The sequence below is a fragment of the Borostomias antarcticus genome (genome assembly GCF_949987555.1).
Source record: "Borostomias antarcticus genome assembly, chromosome: 20".
Classification (NCBI taxonomy): Eukaryota; Metazoa; Chordata; class Actinopteri; order Stomiiformes; family Stomiidae; genus Borostomias; species Borostomias antarcticus.
Window position 1 is genome coordinate 3773357 of NC_140253.1, and position 15930 is coordinate 3789286.

The following is a 15930-nucleotide window of genomic DNA, read 5'->3' on the forward strand; positions in this document are numbered from 1 at the left end:
AGCATTGTCTTGTCAATTGGCCTCTCCCTCCCTCTCTCTCTCTCTCTATGGATAACCCACTCTCTTTGGAGAGGGCAATTATCCAGTGCAAAAAGTCAACTTGTTAAGACAACTCAGTGTCTAAGTCAGACACCTGAATAAATATTTGAATGTGCTGAGATACAATACAGGAGTAATTACATGTTGGAACAGGGGGAGGGGGGGGGGGGGGGGGGGTGTTAAAAGTTTAAAAGGCCGGTTCAGATCCAGACACATTCCTTTAACAATAGCAATCAGTCTGGGTACACTCTGCTTTTCTCTCTCCACTAATATACTCTGCAGAGATCAGTGTATATTTCTGAGGGTGCCTTGAGTCTATATAAATGTATATAGACTATATAATGATGAATATTTAATGATGGTGTATGATTTATGACCTTGAAGCATCTGCATGTTGGGGTGTAAAGATACCTAATTTGAAGAGGAATCATTACAGCACTTGAGATTACAAAAAATACTGAAAAGATTAGGAACAAACATTAACTGAAAAGATTAGGAACAAACATTAAAATCTCAGGCCACATTATTGTCTTGACTTGCTGGATCAAGGAGCTGTTCCCCCAGGGGATGATCTGGACAGACACAGTGAGAAAACACATTTACTTCACAACGACCTTGTGTGACCTCCTAAACATACTATTCTTAGGGGCTCCTAACAATCTACAGATGCTACCAATAAATTATCAACCACCACTCTGCTAAAACGAAACATCTGGCTGAGGTTTAGGGATACTGTAGTTGCATTTTTGTAGATGTTTAACATCTACAGTTCATTTCTAGGGAGACCCTAAAAATATTTACTCCTTGAAATTTCACAGATGTTTTTTTTTTTTCAATCAATGTTTCTGCTACAGAGCACTGGCCCAGGGTGGCCTCCCAGACAGCCCTTTTCCACCAAAGTAACTCTGGTTCGTGAACCGGTCCGGTTCAGAATTCTTGGAACCTTGGTTCTATCTAGGGAACGGGACCGCGTTTCGACTAGTTTTGAGCCATTATATCATCACGGTTCACGCTTTCACGGTTCACTATTTTTTGGTGCCGGTTAGCGCGGTTAGGTTCGCGAACCGGCACCGAACCGGTTCCTTCTTGGTGGAAAAGGACTAAGAGAGGGACAACTCTCCCTGTGAGATCATAACAGTCACGGATTAACCTGAACCCATGACTTCCCCTCCGGCCAATCCCACCGCTGCCACCGACCAACCAGACACAGACCAGAAAGTTCCGCCTCCTCTTCCTCCCCGTTACGTCCGATTGGTCCCACACCTGCCCGTCAACCTCTGGGCGCCCTATGACAGATTTGTGGGTAACCCCAATGCCCCCACCAACCGAGAAGGAAGAAGAGGACCGGCTTTGTCTAGGAAGGGTGCCCGCGGCAGGGTTAAGCAAACTGGAGGGCACGTCGCCCCAAACAGACGGCCAGGTGTCAAAGGTTTCCCCCCCCCCGGCTCGTCCGTGGTTCTTTATGCCTCTGGGGGCCGTCCCCCACCCGAAGGGCAGCTCCCCAGAGGGTACGGGGGCCTCCAACCCCCTGGTGCGCCTGGGAAGACGAGGCCCGGGCCCCCCTCTCTGGGTCTGGGGTCGGTTCATCTGACGAGGTCTCTGACTGACTGGAAGGACTGAGGAACAGCCTATAGTCTATAAGTAACAAACCATGTCAATGGATAATCTCCACTAACTTGTGTTTACCAACTATAGGCGCAATCTGTCTTGTAAACCGGCCCTGGGAGATCGACAATTTACTCACCTATCCAGGGGGGCGTACCTGCGGAGACTGGGATACAACTGAGTTTTGACAAAGCTCAACATTTCTGGCTTGAGGTTATATGGCCATGAAGAAAAATGGCACTATGTGCAGCATTAAATACTCAAATTAAAGTTGTTTCCTTTTCATCGTTGAGGTTGCAGGGATTTTTTTTCTTTCTTAATACCACATAATGAGCATGTAAAACATGTACCCGTACAATCACAATGCTTGCACAACAGAAATGACAACCTTGTCTCAACACGGGGTGAAAGCATTCATCAAAGCCACAATGACAGTTGATTAATGTAGGCTACTCATCAACAAGCACTGAGCTCCCCTGCTTGTGTCAACAAAAAACCCTCCGTCTACTCTGTGGTCAACCTGTCTTCCGACAGACACCACAAGAGCGCCTTGTCTTTCATCATGTACCCCCAGGGCAAACAACAAAGACGGTTCAAGCTTTCCTAAGTTTCTAATGTGCTCAGACTTCTCTTAAGGTTTTCTTTTGTACGTTTAGGGGAGGTTTCACGACAGCCTAGTCCAGTAGTCGGAGACTAAGACATCGATGGAGATTCTCAGTAAAAAGAGCTTCTTAGTTCTAGAGTAGACTTATACACTAATGATCAAGCAATAGATGGATCTGATTGGCTGCGGCCCCAACAGAATGTGATACTCAAGTGCGTCATTGCTGCTGATGATAGCCTAACGTTACATAACGATGGAATGATGGTGCCTCACTCTTTATTGCTTGATGGTGGGTAGGATTTATTTAAAAAGGCGGCCTCCACTGAAAATTTTGCCTAGGACCTTCAGAAGTCTAGAGCCGGCCCTGCTAATGATGCAGCTCCTTCCTTCCTCCTCTCCTTGAGGCAGTCTCTGATCTAGCATCGTTTGAAAGGTGTAAGCATATAGCTGCCAATCCAGTCAGATCTGGGGATTCTCTACTCTGACGAGACCATAGGAATTCTCAAGGAAACCAGCTATTATTTTTAGATTTAAAAAAAAAAAGTCTCAAAAACATCACAACAGTGGTGAGTGGTGCAGATATCAGTAGTTTATTGTATGTTAAGTCCAACACATTCAAATGGAAAACTAAAAAACAACAGATAGCTCCACCTGCAACTGTTTTATTCCTACTAGCAGAAGTAGAGAGAGGGGGCAAAGGTCAAGACAGTAAAGAAAGATGGCGGCCAACTGCTTACCGACGCCAAAGCCAAGAGACAGGTGATCCTGTTTCCTTTGAAGAGAGGACTGGAATGATACGCGTTTAGAATCCGCTCGGCTGCATTTTCAACTGTGGAAAAAAAAAAAAAAAAAAACTTTTCGCTGTAGGGGGTCCCTTGACAAGAGAGGGGAGATGAGGAGGTGGTGGTGGGGGGGGCGGGGGTTGGGTGCACTGAATGCTCCAGGACAAAAAAAATAGAAAATAATATTTTAAGTACAAATCTATCTGCTCACATTAAACATCTTTGACACCAATTAGTTTTTTTTCTTTTAAAGCACTGACATCAGGAACTAAGTCAAAGCATGATGGCTCTCCCTCACCCCTCCACCTACTGACCGTTGCGGACATGGTAGAATTGCAGTTTTAACTGCCTTTAATAAGCTATAATAATCATGGCAACCACATCAATGACGAACACACAGGCAACTGTAAACCATTTTCTCATTTGAAATACCACAACAGGCCCAGGGTGGTGGACTGTGGCGCTGCAACGTAGACACTGGGAAGTGGTGAAGCAGAAAGACAGCGTTACTCTGTGTGGACCAGTGTCTGCATGTAGCTCCGTCCTCCCACCTGAATGGCACCTGCACGCCAGGAAATGTGTTTTAAAAAAAAAAAAAAAGTCCGACTTCAGTGGTGCCCCCAAAACCAGGAGGAAAACATACAATCCAGCTGTCCTGTGGACTGCAAGTCAGGACAACTACTCCATGCTTGCCAACCAACCTCTCCTTACAGCTGCTTGGGAGAGGGAGTACAGGAGCATGGGCGGGCCAGAACTAGAACTTCCCCACAAAATCCATGGCTGAACAAAACGTTTATTTTTACCTGGGCTAGGGGGTAAACGGTCGGTCATACCCTGAAGGATTCTCCCAGCAAAGCTGGAAATGGTGCAATGCCACGACTAGGACCCGATTAAATTCCCATAAAAAGATACATCAGATTATACTTCCTGTTCACTGTAATAAGACGGGTAGGAAAAGGAAATGTTCTTCTCCCCTGTTCTGTCCAAAGGCCGAGGTCTTCTCCTTCCAACCAGTCCAAAATAGAACGCCACCCACATCTCTTCCAAAGGGTACTGGTAGAGAATTCTTATCCTGACCTGCCTAGAAGCAGCAAAGAAATATAACTGCCAGGCTATGCAGCACAATTATGATTATTATTTTCCCTAAAACATACAAAAAGCATGGATGGATAGAAAAGTGTGTGCATGTGCACCGAGGCCTCTCCACAACCAAGCTGTACAAAATGGCTGCCACGAAAAAATGTCAATTCAATGAAGCCAACTGAAGTTCTAGGGTCCAGGCAGGGACTTTTCCTTGTGCTAACATTTGGGTTACATACCCCGTGGGATGAGACTGTGTCACAACAAAGAACACAGTTTCACTGTCCATGATAACCAGTTTCTTTTTAAACCTTTTTTTCTGCCAATACTGCAGTCGAACTTCGAAAGAAACCTAAATGCGCTTCAAGTCCAAAGCAGTCTTGAAAAGTCCAACAAACCAAACATTAACCTTTACCGTGTCAACTGTACCGTTTGATCGATTAGTCTAAGTTTACACCATTAAACAAGATTTTCTTCAGGCACCTATTGTCTTCTCTTCGGAACAGAGCAGGATACTATAAACAAATGTACAAAAAAACTCACAGCAGGTCATCTTAGGTAGTAACAGTAGAACAGTATGGAAACAGTGAAATGTCCACTGGAATCTTTTAATTGTATGAAGAATACGAATACTGCAAGTTCTTTTTGCGCTCGGCAGACAAAACAGTTCAGAGCTTCTCCATTTCAGCAAAAGAGAGGAGTGCGAAAGCAAAACCCTTCACTCTCACCATTTGTAAGACTGGAAAATATGCAAAATATGAAGTTGAAGGCACCATCATGCTTTTTTGTATCAAGTTGAAGAAAACAAAAAACATAAACAGAAAATGAAAACATACAGAAAACTATGATTTTGCTGTACATTTATTATGTTACTCCGTGCTCAGACGGGGGAGGGGAAGGGAGAGAGGTGAGGTGGGGGGGGGGGGGGGGGGCGAGAGCATCACCCGCCCCAGTTTCATGGTCAAGCAGGTAAGAAAAACATGGAGAAATTAAAACAAAAAATTACACAACTTTGTTTCAACAAAGAAAAGTGAGACGCCGCCGCCGCCACCCTCCTATTGTTCAGCTTGGTTTCTTGTTGATCCTTTTCTCCATTTCGTCCCACATATCGTTCATCGGTTGAATCCGGGATTTGAACTTATTTCAAATTTTTTTTAAAGAAAAAAGAAAAGGAAATGTCGATTTGTTTCGTTTTTTCTCGTGTTGTTTTTGTTTTTCTCCTCCAGCAGTAATTGAAGCATAGTAATGGGTCGAAGGTGTGAGAAAGTACATTGGTCTCAGCAGACAGGCTCCGCCCAGTCCCAGGCCCCGCCCAGTTACGTCGTTGTCGCTTCAAGACGGTGCTTGGCCGTCCTTACAGCTGCGTTCCGCGGGCGTCAACACAACGCCACAAAAGTACCCATTAGTGCATATTGATGAGTGCATTATGCAATTCTGTTTTAAGCAGTGTTCTTCCAAAAAGGAAAAGAAAAAAATAGAAAAGGCAAGCTTTTTTTTCTCCTTTCCCCTTTCAAATTGCACTAAATTTGCACCTCACGCTTTTTCCAACAGTAACCGGGCAGAGAAACTACCATATATAAAATGTGCAATAGAGGGATTTTGTGAAGTAGCGCCCCTAGTAAGTCAAGGCATATAATCTCTTTTCCAAATGATGGGTTGTACTGTCGCTAGGTTAAAGTCTATCAGTCCCCTCCTTACGCTGAAGATCACTCCTGGTTGGTTTTTGCGTTTTTCCTCAAATTTACAAATTAATGTTTGTGAAATTCTTGAGAAACCGGAAAAAGGACGCCTGGCTCACAGCTAAGTAGGAAAAAAAAAAGCAAATGTTTTGTTTTGCCTGTTTGTTTTCGTCTGTCTCACATCAAAGAAACGGTCGACAGGTCGTGTCACATTCCAAAAAAGCCAAAAAGGGAAAAACAAAAATAACGAAAAACAAAATTAAACCAAAAAAAAAAGTATATACGTTTATACATGTGGATTTTTTTTTCGTTACGAGAACGCGGAGAAGATGAAGAACGTGGTACTACTTCCGAAACTGCAGGTGGCGCTCTTCTCAGCGGCGCTGGGTGGTGAAGCGCCCTTCGCCCTGGGCTCCGGATCCTCTCCCCGACGCCAGGCCAGGCTTGGGGGCCATGCCGCCGCGTGGCGGGGGGCCTCTTCCGTCGCGGTCGCGCATCATCCCGCCGCCGCTGCCCACCAGGCCGCGGGGCCCGCCGGGCCCCCGGTCGCTGCGCCTCATGTCCCGACGCTCGTCGCTGCCACTGCCACCTCCTCCGCCGCGGGTCTCTCGCTCGCGGACCGCCCTCGTCTTCTTCTCCTCCACGTTAAGGCGCACCTCGCCGCGGAACATGATTGGCTGCGAGGAGGAGGTGGAGGAAGTGGTCAGTACCCAAATAAGGCAAAGAAATAAAATGCACATCCTCCAACACCCGGTTTCATCATCCATCTCATCCACTGGTTTGCACACTCCCACCATCTGCTGTGAGCTTCCTTATTCAGGCAACGTTTGAGGAAGTCTTTACTTCTCTTCACCGACACTAGAGAATTTACATCTTGACTAAAGAAACAATCAATCACATCATTCTAATTCTTTTATCTACTCTATAACCTTGGGAGGTTACTTTGAGACTTTTTCTCTGTTAGGGGCCGCGGCCAAGAACGCACGCATCTACAACTGTGCCCGAAACCATCCCGGACGCACAACTGATACAGGAAGCCCAGTGTACTAGCAGTGCTCTACGGTCCCTGAACGGTGTGCCACCCAATCACCCAGTGAATGAAGGAGGGATGGTGAAAGCAGTCTGTACTTGCCCCTTCTACCTTGGCCGTCAGGATCCTCTGCACGGGCTCGGAGTCGTCGAAGACCACGAAGCCGAAGTTGGGCAGCTTCCCTCCCACGCCCTTGGTGTTGATCCTCAACTCCACCACGTTGCCGAACGCTGGAACCACGGAGAGAAAGTAACATGCTTTTGTAACGCTTGATTCGGTAATGCGCACATTTTCTCTGTTCTGTTTGTGTTCCCTTCCCCCCCCCCCCTGTTGCTTTGGTGAGGTGAAATAAATTACCACAAAAATGTCCTCTTACTCGGATCGACAATGACATTTTATTCTAGGTAGAGAGGGAGTACTGGCATTCCAAGACCAGTATCCAGGGGCATGTAGGTGTGCAAAATAACAGCAATCTTTCTGTCTGTACGAACTTACTCATGAAGAACTCTTTGAGCTCGCTCTCGTCGATGTCGTGAGGGAGGTTGCCCACGAAGAGCTGGTGGCTGTCTGGGTAACGGATGATCCGCCTGCTGTCCAGCTCGCCTGAGTCTGAATCTCCCCGACCTTCACGGACGACAGTTACAGGAACATCATGAGGGCAGCCGACGCTACGGTGTGTGTGTGCGTGTTTCAACGCTGTTTCTAGTGTGCGGGTGGGATCTATTCACTACTGTCACAACACTGTATATAACCATTTCCATTGAAAAAGCAACTTCAAACCGTGTTGAAATTCGCCAAACAACCTAGTTCCGCGCATGTATAAAACTTAAGTAGGTAGGTGGGTAGAGTCACGCTATTATTACCTTTGTTGACAAAACTGAAGTGTGGTTTCCCCGTTTGTGATTCTGAAGATGCGACACCGTCTACAAGTGACAGACACAGTTTTAAGCCAAAAGAGTTCGTCTACAGATAAACCACCAAACATGGATAAGGTGAACGCTTCAGGAAACATTACAGGGCAACAAAACGGCCTATTCACGGATTTAACAGCAAGTCATCCAAGTTCCTCTTGGTTCTCCAGGTGAGTCTTACCGGGTCTGGGCCCACGCGGTACGAAGGCTGGTCTCTCGCGGGTGCGCTGGTCCCGGGGTCGGAGGGGAGCTGTCTGGGTCTCGGGCTTGGCCTCCACTCTGGGCTGTGGGTGGGTCCAACACACAGGGACAACATGAGGATGGGCACTATCTGGCGGGGGGACTATCAATGGAAAATCAGCCTTCTGGCTGTAATTGGGTGCATTTACATTTTTTATTAAATGTTCATGAATGTACATTGTCCCTCTTGAGCAAATAAAAGTAAAAGGTATCTGCAGGTTTCGTCAAGTTAAAATTAAAGACATTTTAATGCCACTTGGAAATTAGAATGCAATTTTAAGACCACTTCTCTTTTTCTTCGTTTTTTTTTTTATTTTTATTTTTTTAAACGGTCAGTGAGACCTAATGCCCAAGAGCTGCTGATAAATTTTTAAGAGTAGAATCTGCAGATACTTGATTTATGGCAAACAGATTTAATCATTAGATATTTTGGTGAACAAAATAATTATATATATATATATATATATATATATATTTTTTTTTTTTTTTTTTTTTTTTTAAGTGTTTTGCTCCCATTTCTGTTTTAATAAGATGCATGGCACCTCTGGCAGGTCATATAGAGGTCAGCAAAGAAAACGGTCTGCTATTTTGACCAGATATGAAAGGTTCTACAGCATAAAGCAAATAAGACTGACAAAAGACAGCATCAGAGCAGATGTAAGACAAGAATATCATATTTCATTCCACCTTTGATTTAAAATCAAATGACTTTGCGACCTTTATCTACGTAGTCTACTAGTACTGCGCTAGAGTCGGCTGGTGGAAAGAGGAAGAGACAGTTCCTCATTGAGAGCGTGGGGTTTGAGTGCCACTGTATGTTGACCATTCAAAGTAGTGATAACCTTAAATTAGGCTGTGAGCCTTTCATAAAATAATTAATCTCAGGTGATGATCATTGTGCCCTGTTCTGTAGGGTGTTCTCGTCACTCCCTCACCTCACCTCCCCTCAGATCATCATGAAAAAAGGTCAATATTTTTCCCTTTCTCACGCTTATGATGCTGTCCTTCCATGTTCCATGAAGTCCTGGTCGTTTGCTGGCAATTAAGTGTTTCTCACACTGAATATGGGATTCTACCGCTTTAATTCCCACTGTGCCAAGTTTGAATGACCTCTTGGAAAATATGTGTGGATTCCTTTCAACAGACTTCCAGCAAGTTGCTGTTCTCCAACCAGTTGTGGCTGAACTTCCCTCCCCCCATGCTGCAGCTGACAGGCTAACGTTAGCGGCTTGCTGTTTTTACTGGCTAGCCACCTAGGTTCAAAAGACGTGACTGTTGGGACCGAGAAAAAACGCCAACTTGCACGACTGGAGCGTCACGCTGATTTTTCTGCAGCGCTCAGGTCCTAACTCAAGCCAAATGTACCACAACAACAACAATGCGCACTAAGAAACAGTCCTCTTTAAGACCTCTGAGTAATTAATGTAAGATTTTTTAGGGAAAGCTTGTGTTTTGTTTTCAGGCATATAGCAAAATCATGGGAAAATTCAGCCAACTCTTTCAAATCATACAACTGGAATTTCAGTTCACATTCTACACTGCTTGTGTCTGAACTGAATCCAACCCTAAAGCCCAACACACTCATACACACACACACACAAACGGCTGTGTTGCCAGGGCGACGCGTTTACCTGTGAGCTTGGTGCTTTAACGACATGGGGCGAGATGCCAGAGGCGGGGACAGTGCCGCTAGGAGGCAGGTTTTTACTGGTTACTGAGGCCCAGGAGAACGTCTGCAAATTGGAATGGCAAATCGGCACCATTATTGCCGTCGGCATGGACAATAAAGCTTTTTTTTTTTTTTAAATCACATTTTTTCCAATCACAAAAGCCAGTGCTGTTTTCACCAGACATCCTTGAAAACCAGGGTGGGCTTCCTGAAAACACCTGAGCAACAGGTTCATCTTCAATCCATTGTGAGCAATGAATGACACGATTTGTCTGGTGGGGGGGGGGGGGGGGGTGTCGGAAATGTTTGGGTGGGTCGGGGGTGGATGGGATGAATAGTGAGAGAAAGAGGAGGGGGGGGGGTGTAGGGAGGAGAGGGGGACTGAGGGGGAGAGAGACTCACCTTGGGTGGCTCCTGGGTGTTGGGTGGGGACTCCACAGGGGCAGGGGAGGGGGCTTTCTCCTCCATCTCTTCCAGAACCTTCTCCTCCACCTCTGGCTTTATCTCCTCCACCTTGGGCTCTGGCTCAGGCTCTGGCTCGGGCTCCGGAGCAGGCTCCTCCATGGGCTCCTCAACCCCATTGCTGGTAGAACAGACATCAATAAGACTTGCATTCAAACGCTTGCCTAGAATTGATGGGCTCCTCAACTCAAACCAGAGAAGCAGGATAGATATCAATTAAGTTTTGTTCCAGCAGCTTGCCTAGACTTGATGAGTCAGTCCTGCGACACAGGCTCTACTCTGCATCGTCTTACCCGGGGTACCGATCCACTATCTCTTTGAAACAAATCACGTCTGGTACATGTAGGTATGTACTGCATGTGCGTTGATATGCAAACAGCGGGCGGCAGACTCACGTGACGGGGTGCTGCTCGTAGTAGGTGGTGCTGTTTGGGCTGTCCTGCAGGGGCTCGGGGGACGGCTGCCTCTCCTCCTGCTCCTCGTCCACCTCCTCCTCGGATTCTGAGAGAGGCGACAAAGAGAGGTTGACTGGCTGAATCCAGAAGCTACGAACTACGGGATATGATGGAAGGTTTTGTCGGGCAAAATCGCAGTCCGGCTGCCAGGTGGCCGCTAAGAACTTGATTCTTCATTTCATCCAGACCCGTCAAGACAACTTCTGCTGCTTTTGCGTAAATTATGAAACGCGCCGTACCCTCGTCGAGCTCGGCCTCCGAGTCTCCGAAGACCTCGTCCTCGTAGCGGAAGATGTCATTGTGCACGTAGAACTTGTTGGCCACAGAGCCCTGTGAAAACACAGCACGGGTAGCAATGTTAACTCATAGCACAATTCAAAACAGATTGGTCTAAGAGCCCATGCTTGGAGCTACGCCACGCTTTCAAAACGGAGACAAGCATAGTACCCAAGTGAGAAGGTGGATGTGAATGAAGTCCTCACCGCACGTCAAGGTGGAAAGGGTGTGAGGAATTGGGACATGGAAGAATCTAACACGACGGCAACCGCCCATATCTAACTGGGAACTCGGTGAACCCCCAGCAGCGTAGGTAACCACCACCACCATGACAGCTCACCTCTGGGGCGAGCACGAAGGTCTGCATGAACTTCCTCATGGGCTGTCCGTTGTTGGAGAGCTCGCCCATCACCTGGACGACCACGCCGTCGCTCAGCGTGGCGTGCGCGTCCACCTGCCGGATCTTCGTGTGGCATTCGCAGAACTGGAGCGACATCACCTTCTTGTGGATTTCCTATGCAGAGAAGAAGAGGAGGGGGAAACAAAAAAGAGAACAATGCAATATTAGAGTTTTACTGTTTTCTATCTATCTATCTATCTATCTATCTATCATGCCAGTTGGATCTATGAACAAGCCACATTCAAAACCTGTAACCTGATGCAGTTATCAAGTGCAGATAATTGAGATGATTTTAGAGGAGTATTGGGTCCCCAGTGTGCTTGCGGGTGCCTACCGCTTGTCCGTACACCGCCTCCACCACCTTGCCATTGGAATCAAGACCACCGTGAACATAAGAGGAGTTCCTTCCGTAGAACCTGGCGAGACGACAGATGGTTAACGCGCTGCCGATACAGCAAATTTTAACACCCACTAAAAGAAAAATCGGAGTTAATCGAGTAACGGATGCAATGGTATTCATCGCAATGGTTTTCATCATCATGTCTGTCATGGTGGACCATTGCCAGGCAACAGCAATGTTCTTATCACGTTTGATCTCTGGCTCAGTACAGCTGACGCAGCACATTGTATTATCATCAGATGTTTAATCTGTTCCCCTATCACAGCCGAAGAACAGCACAAGCTGGAGCACGCGCGCAAAAGAAAAGCTCTTGGGACGGCTCTTTCGACACCGCGTGCATTCCCGACTACCCTCTTCCAAGTTAATGTTGAACTACCCTTTTTGCTTACCTGTGCAGAAAGTCTGGTGCCTTGTTTAAGAGTGTGTAATACTGCCTCACGAACTCCCGCCCGACGAGCAGGGGACTTGGCTTCTCCATCACCATTTCTTTGGTAAACAATATGAAGTGCTGGTAAACAGAAAGGAAGGGAGGTTGATTTATAATAAAAACGTCATTAACAGTAGAAACTTTATTAATTTACTCATAACATGGAATTGAGGAATTACATTGAGGTACAACTTGCAGTAAGCCAACGCTAGCTGTGCTGCCTGCCTGCTCTTTCTGGAACAAGGCTATCTAGCATGTAGAGAAACCAGATTAGATAAAATAAATAAAAAACGAGGTCGGTGCCAAAGCTATGTACTGTACCTCTCCTACCATCATTGTCTTGCCAGACAAGCCCATCAGGCATGCTGGGGGGAGTACTAGTAGGACTGTGTGAAGCTAGGCCAGTGACCATTACCTCTACAAATTGGTCATTGTTTAGTTGCTCTGGTGATCAGCAATTGGCATAGTTGTGACATTTAGGAGCCAATACCATCTCGATTGCATATAATCAAGAATTTAAAAATAAAACATTCACGACAAGCTATGCGCTGCACAGTCTGGGGCTAGTTCCAAAAACGAATATGCACGGATTTTTACGAATCATCGTGTGCCATTAATTACAACCATTTCTGTGTCGTTGAAAGATGGTCTCCCTTATTGTAGCTGAGAAACTAGCCTCTTGATCGGGCTAGCACACAAGCAGCGTGCAACTGCGCCATCATGGCAATTTGTGATTGAGGACAGACAATGAAGAGTGGGTCCAAAATCACAGTAACGCGTTTCACAATTTAACACAAAGGGGGATTGGTGGACTTTACTTGCAAACGTTATACGATTTTAGTAGCCGAACATCTAAATAAATGTGAGCTTAATTTCTTTACTTTGAACGTGGGCCTATTGTGGGTGATGGAGACTGCGGAAGGCCTCCCACGACCTCGCTACTAGCCCTGTAGCTCCAGCTATCTCCGATGAGAAAGCGCACAGTACGGCATCAATAACTAGCGAGCATTAGACATTTCTGATGAGAAAACATGGAAAAAATATGTCACATATCGATGCCAATCGGAGCGAGGGCTCGTCTTTGCAACCAGCTAACGTTAGCCCATCTACCTTGTTCCTAATGTGAGAAAGGTAGCTAGCTTGGTTCACTAGTTAGCAGGCTAGTGTGCTAGCACAGGATTTTTTTTTTCTTTTTTTTACTGGCAAACCGATTCGACTCTTACTGAGCATTAACTAAATTCGTTAAACAGCTTGGTAGCTAGATGAATACCAGTTGATTTCAGTGTGTTTTTCCCCCAATTATTGTCATGTTTCAAGCCTTTAGACGGTCCTAACGTGACTACCAGATAAGAGTCCTAGTGAACCGGGTAGCTAACTTCAGGCTCATGGCGGCTAAGCTCGACTTGTGGCGTCGTTTCTAATTTCTCAGACAGCTTCTAGTTCCGTTCAACTAGCAAGCAAGCAAGTCAACTCCCCTGGCCAGAGCATTTCAACCCAGCTCGATCCCAGTGTTGGCTAACCAGTCCACTTATTTGCTAGCTGAAAATATAATATATAATATAATAAAATAATGAGATCTGTAACCCAGACAGACGAGCTAACGTGAGCTAGCTTGCAGGTGATAGCCCTGGTGCGGCATTGCCTGCAGCATGTGCACCGTTAGCCGGTAGCTGGATGGCTAACAGGTAGCTTGTTGTTCCTTGTGCGTGCATCAGCTAGCTCGACGCTAGCCAACATGATGTGCTGGTCGATTTAAAACAGCATACTGTTCAATAATCACGCACTTGTGACATGTATAAAATAAGATAACTTGCATGTATAAAATGAGCTAGTTTACACATCCAGGCCAGGCTGTTGACTGCCGAGCTTGTCCAAGCCCCTCTCTTAACCAAGCTAACGTTATCAAACTAGTATGAGCTAACATGGCTAGCTGGGACTCACTGCACGATAACTAGCTAGCAAGCTGTTTGTTTTAGCATTACTGACATACTATAAAACAAATCGGTGAGATGTTATCATCAAAAATGAATGGGCTAGAGCGTATTGGACACGAACTAAATGTTATTGTGATTAGCTAGCTGAAACAAAGCATTGGCTGGTTAGCGTGGCTAATTGTTAGTAATGTTATCTTTGTAGCCTGCCCTGTAATGTAACAATACCAAATAGTAGCATAGAGGTAACTTACCTTCTGAAAGACCTATCTAATTGGACACAGTGTTAGAATAAATATATCAACGATACTGGTCGTCGACTATTCTTTGACAAATTTATTATTTTTCAGATATATTTTTATGATAATTTCCCACCTCCACCGAGACTTTATGATCTCTGCTGTACCAGAGATTGGAAATTTAAAGCGATACTGGCTGAATTGTATTGTCCTACCCCTGCAATCTGGGGCAGGGAACCCCCGTCACAGTGAACCAGCCAATCACATCTTTACACTGGACAACATCAACTGTGACGTAAGAAGGCGTATTTTCCCGCCCGTCTTCCTGCCCAAAGTCTGATTATGACATCATAAACGGTAGAGGTAACGGTAAAAGTCTTAATTAGTCTTAACGAGTGGTGATTTTCAAACATCAGAAAAATAATTATTTTTTATGTCACACACCTCTAATATAAAATATAACCATGTTCCACACACACCGCAGAATAATGTTCTATATTGGTTTACCACAAAATGTAAAAGACAAATGCCTACTTTTTTTCACCTCACATCTTGGCATATAGGCTACCACATCTTATGCCAATACAACTTTACTCAAGACAAAATCGGTCTTGTAGGTAAGGTAAAAAACCATCCACAGTCAGCCAAGCCTTTCAGGAAACAGACAAATCAATTGAATTAAGGAGCATTGGAGCCAGCCTGTGATAGGCCTATCTGAGCGTCTGTGGCATTAAATATTGTATTTTCTATTTGGAGACTTAAAGAGAAGAACATGTCGATTAAGGACTGTGAAACAACAGAAGCTGCCAGATGAAGATTCCAGCTTCCTCAGAGGGGTCAATTTACATGCCTCTGGGGACAGAGAGTCTGGTTTAGCAGGCCTAGTACTATCTCTTGTTCTGCCTGTCAAGATGGTTGGCGCTGGCAGGGGAAGGTGCAGAAAGCCAGGCCAAGCCTTTAGCATCACCTCCCCAAGCCCCAGCTTGTCCCTGGTGTTCTCTCAGGGAATACCCAAGACCCGAAGAGTACCAAGAAGAAGCACCGTTCGGCTGCAGAGCGTCGGCCTGGAAAAGCCCCGGCTCGCTACCACGTTGGCGCCCAGACATGTCAGATTGAACCCTCTTCCTCTCACGTCCAGCAGCCTGGTGGCAGAATACACTACCGGCCACGTCGATAACCACGGGGTACGCGTAGAACGCCCCAGCCCGGCCACGTCGATAACCACGAGGTACGCGTAGAACGCCCCGTCCCGGCCACGTCGATAACCACGAGGTACGCGTAGAACGCCCCGGCCCGGCCACGTCGATAACCACGGGGTACGCGTAGAACGCCCCGGCCCTGGTGCAGAAACAGGGGCAGAAACAGAATGGATATCTTTCATGTGGAGAACATGAGAGATTCCCCTCTAAAAAAAAAAATCACACCCAAGTGGTGAAGTAACGTTAGGCAAGTAAGGTTCATGACCCTCTTCTGCCCTCTGCTAGTCAATTGGTGAAAATCTCAGGTTATGAACAGGCACAAGGACACACATCATGTATAGAAGTGGCTTGATTGATTGATTGATATAGAAGTGGCTGCACAGCTTAAAAAACACTATGTTCAATGTAAAGGTCTTTCTATTTTTGATCATTGTGTGTGTTGTTCTCGAGGCAATCTTATAAAGAAGTTAAAATAGAATAGATATTAGAATAGAATAAATAT

At 45.9% G+C, this 15930-nt stretch overlaps 1 protein-coding gene across 2 annotated transcripts; it reads right to left on the reverse strand.

Annotated features, from left to right (window-relative positions):
- Positions 1 to 4953: 4953 nt before the first annotated feature.
- g3bp2a (G3BP stress granule assembly factor 2a) lies at positions 4954 to 14385 on the reverse strand. Of its 2 annotated transcripts, none has more exons than XM_084454385.1 (13): positions 14245 to 14385; positions 12022 to 12140; positions 11567 to 11648; positions 11173 to 11346; positions 10796 to 10886; positions 10497 to 10602; positions 10042 to 10222; positions 9602 to 9703; positions 7912 to 8014; positions 7683 to 7742; positions 7315 to 7443; positions 6931 to 7049; positions 4954 to 6466 (listed from the first exon to the last, which is right to left on the reverse strand). In XM_084454385.1, the coding sequence occupies exons 2-13, from the start codon at positions 12114 to 12116 to the stop codon at positions 6164 to 6166; spliced, it is 1545 nt and encodes a 514-aa protein (XP_084310511.1). In that variant the 5' UTR covers positions 12117 to 12140; positions 14245 to 14385; the 3' UTR covers positions 4954 to 6163. The 2 variants fall into 2 exon arrangements, with proteins under 2 accessions (XP_084310511.1, XP_084310510.1); XM_084454384.1 differs by having other exon boundaries at positions 6922 to 7049.
- Positions 14386 to 15930: the final 1545 nt, after the last annotated feature.

Excerpts from the sequence above, each read along its gene's own strand:
- g3bp2a (XM_084454384.1), bottom strand. The coding sequence starts at position 12,116 with ATGGTGATGGAGAAGCCAAGTCCCCTGCTCGTCGGGCGGGAGTTCGTG. Across the intron at positions 9,704-10,041 it reads ACACCCAGGAGCCACCCAAG|ACGTTCTCCTGGGCCTCAGT; the intron begins GTGAGTCTCTCT and ends TCCAATTTGCAG. Across the intron at positions 7,050-7,314 it reads GCTCAAAGAGTTCTTCATGA|CGTTCGGCAACGTGGTGGAG; the intron begins GTAAGTTCGTAC and ends CCGTGGTTCCAG.